We start from the raw sequence: 1,751 nt of genomic DNA, 5'->3' as shown, positions 1-1,751 counted from the left end.
AATTGAAGTGGATATTTGTAATTTTATTCCCACCCGCTAGTGATTGTGGTTATTTGATTTCACAGAAATGCAAAATAGAATCAAATTTCCTAAAAACATTCATTTCTAGTACCTGGTGACAATGAAAAGTTCCAAAGTCCACATCTATCCTGATATTCTCTTCATCAAACTAAATGCCCTATGTGTCTCTTCCAAAGCAGACCACTTCTATTCAAAACCATAATCATTAACCAGGATTTTTCACTTCATCCAAATACATGTGAATAAAACACTTTAATGTTCATAAAATTATGAAGAAATATTCAAATTTATCAAATTTATTGAATGCAATGTGGGGAAAATTTTAATATGAAAATGGCAAAAACCATGTATAACTACACCAAAGCAAAGAGTGTTTTGAGAGCGTATGCATAATAATAGAAAGCATTTACAAGAGCTTTATTCTTTTAACATTCTTTCATTTACTAGAAGAAAACATAACCTTTTGGATGGTGTCCTTAAAGGCTTGCTTTACTTGCTGGTTTCGCAGGGTGTATATAAATGGATTCATCATGGGAGCAACAGAAGTATTGAGAATAGCTACTCCTTTGGTCAAGGATGCTTTTTCTTTTGCAGAGGGATTAGCATACATGAATATGCAGCTTCCATAAGAAATGGAAATGACAATCATGTGAGAGGAGCATGTAGAAAATGCCTTTTTCCTCTGAGTAGCAGAAGGAAGTCTCAAAATTGTCCTGATGATGAACATGTAGGATAGAATGATTAATGCCAAAGTGAAAAGCAGAATCACTATTGCAGAGTAAAAGCCAATCACTTCTAGGAGCCATGTGTCTGAGCAGGATAATTGTAACAAGGGAAAATAGTCACAGGCAAAGTGATCGATGACATTGGAGCCACAGTAATCTAACTGGAGAAAAAGAATAACTGGTGGAAAGATATTTAAGAATCCTGCCAACCAAGCAGAAAAGACAAGCAATATGCAGACTCTCTTGTTCATGATGGTTGTGTAGTGCAGGGGTTTGCAGATGGCTACGTAACGATCATAGGACATAGCAGTTAGAAGGTAAAATTCGGTTATCCCCATGAAGATGAAGAAAAACAACTGAGCTGTACAATTATTGTAGGAAATAGCTTTGTTTCTGGTGATAATTGTGCCCAGAAATCTAGGGATACAGACAGTTGTAAAGGTTACTTCTAATACAGAAAAGTTCCTGAGGAAGAAATACATAGGAGTCTGTAGATGGGAGTCCACCAAGGTGAGAGTGATGATGGTCAAGTTTCCAGTGATGCTTAATATATACATGATAATTAAAAAGAGAAAAATCACAATCTGAAGCTCCGGGTCATCTGACAGCCCTAGAAGAATGAATTCTGTGGGCACTGTGTGGTTTTTCATTGCTGGTCTTTATTTTTCCCCTTTGAAAACAGAAAATGTATGTTCCCCCCTATAAAATTATAAAGAAAAAATAAAGCAGTATTGAGGATAGCATATAATATTTTAAAAATCGCTATAGTTATGAGATTTAAAAAATCTCTATAATTACAGTCCTTGCTCTCACAATTTCAGCCTAGAAAAATGCTTACAAGTTCTCTGGGTAAGAATGAGCATACATCACCTGGTCCAATTCTTTTTCATTTTCCAGAGGAGTAAGCTGAGGCCCAAAGATGGAAGGTGACTCATCCAAGGTCACAAAGTAGGTTAAAGGTGAGATAGACTATATGTCAAGACTACCCACTGTCAGGCTACTGCC

The 1,751-nt window shown here is 36.1% G+C and overlaps 1 protein-coding gene across 1 annotated transcript; it reads right to left on the bottom strand.

The window, feature by feature from the left end:
* Positions 1-457: 457 nt before the first annotated feature.
* On the bottom strand, positions 458-1,396 carry LOC105865858 (olfactory receptor 6C3). Its single transcript, XM_076006818.1, has one exon. It carries the CDS (start codon positions 1,394-1,396, stop codon positions 458-460), a length of 939 nt encoding a protein of 312 aa, XP_075862933.1.
* Positions 1,397-1,751: the final 355 nt, after the last annotated feature.

This window comes from Microcebus murinus, chromosome 10 (assembly GCF_040939455.1).
Source record: "Microcebus murinus isolate Inina chromosome 10, M.murinus_Inina_mat1.0, whole genome shotgun sequence".
Taxonomy (NCBI): Eukaryota; Metazoa; Chordata; class Mammalia; order Primates; family Cheirogaleidae; genus Microcebus; species Microcebus murinus.
This window is presented reverse-complemented; position numbering and strand designations above follow the sequence as displayed.

Excerpts from the sequence above, each read along its gene's own strand:
- LOC105865858 (XM_076006818.1), bottom strand. The coding sequence starts at position 1,396 with ATGAAAAACCACACAGTGCCCACAGAATTCATTCTTCTAGGGCTGTCA.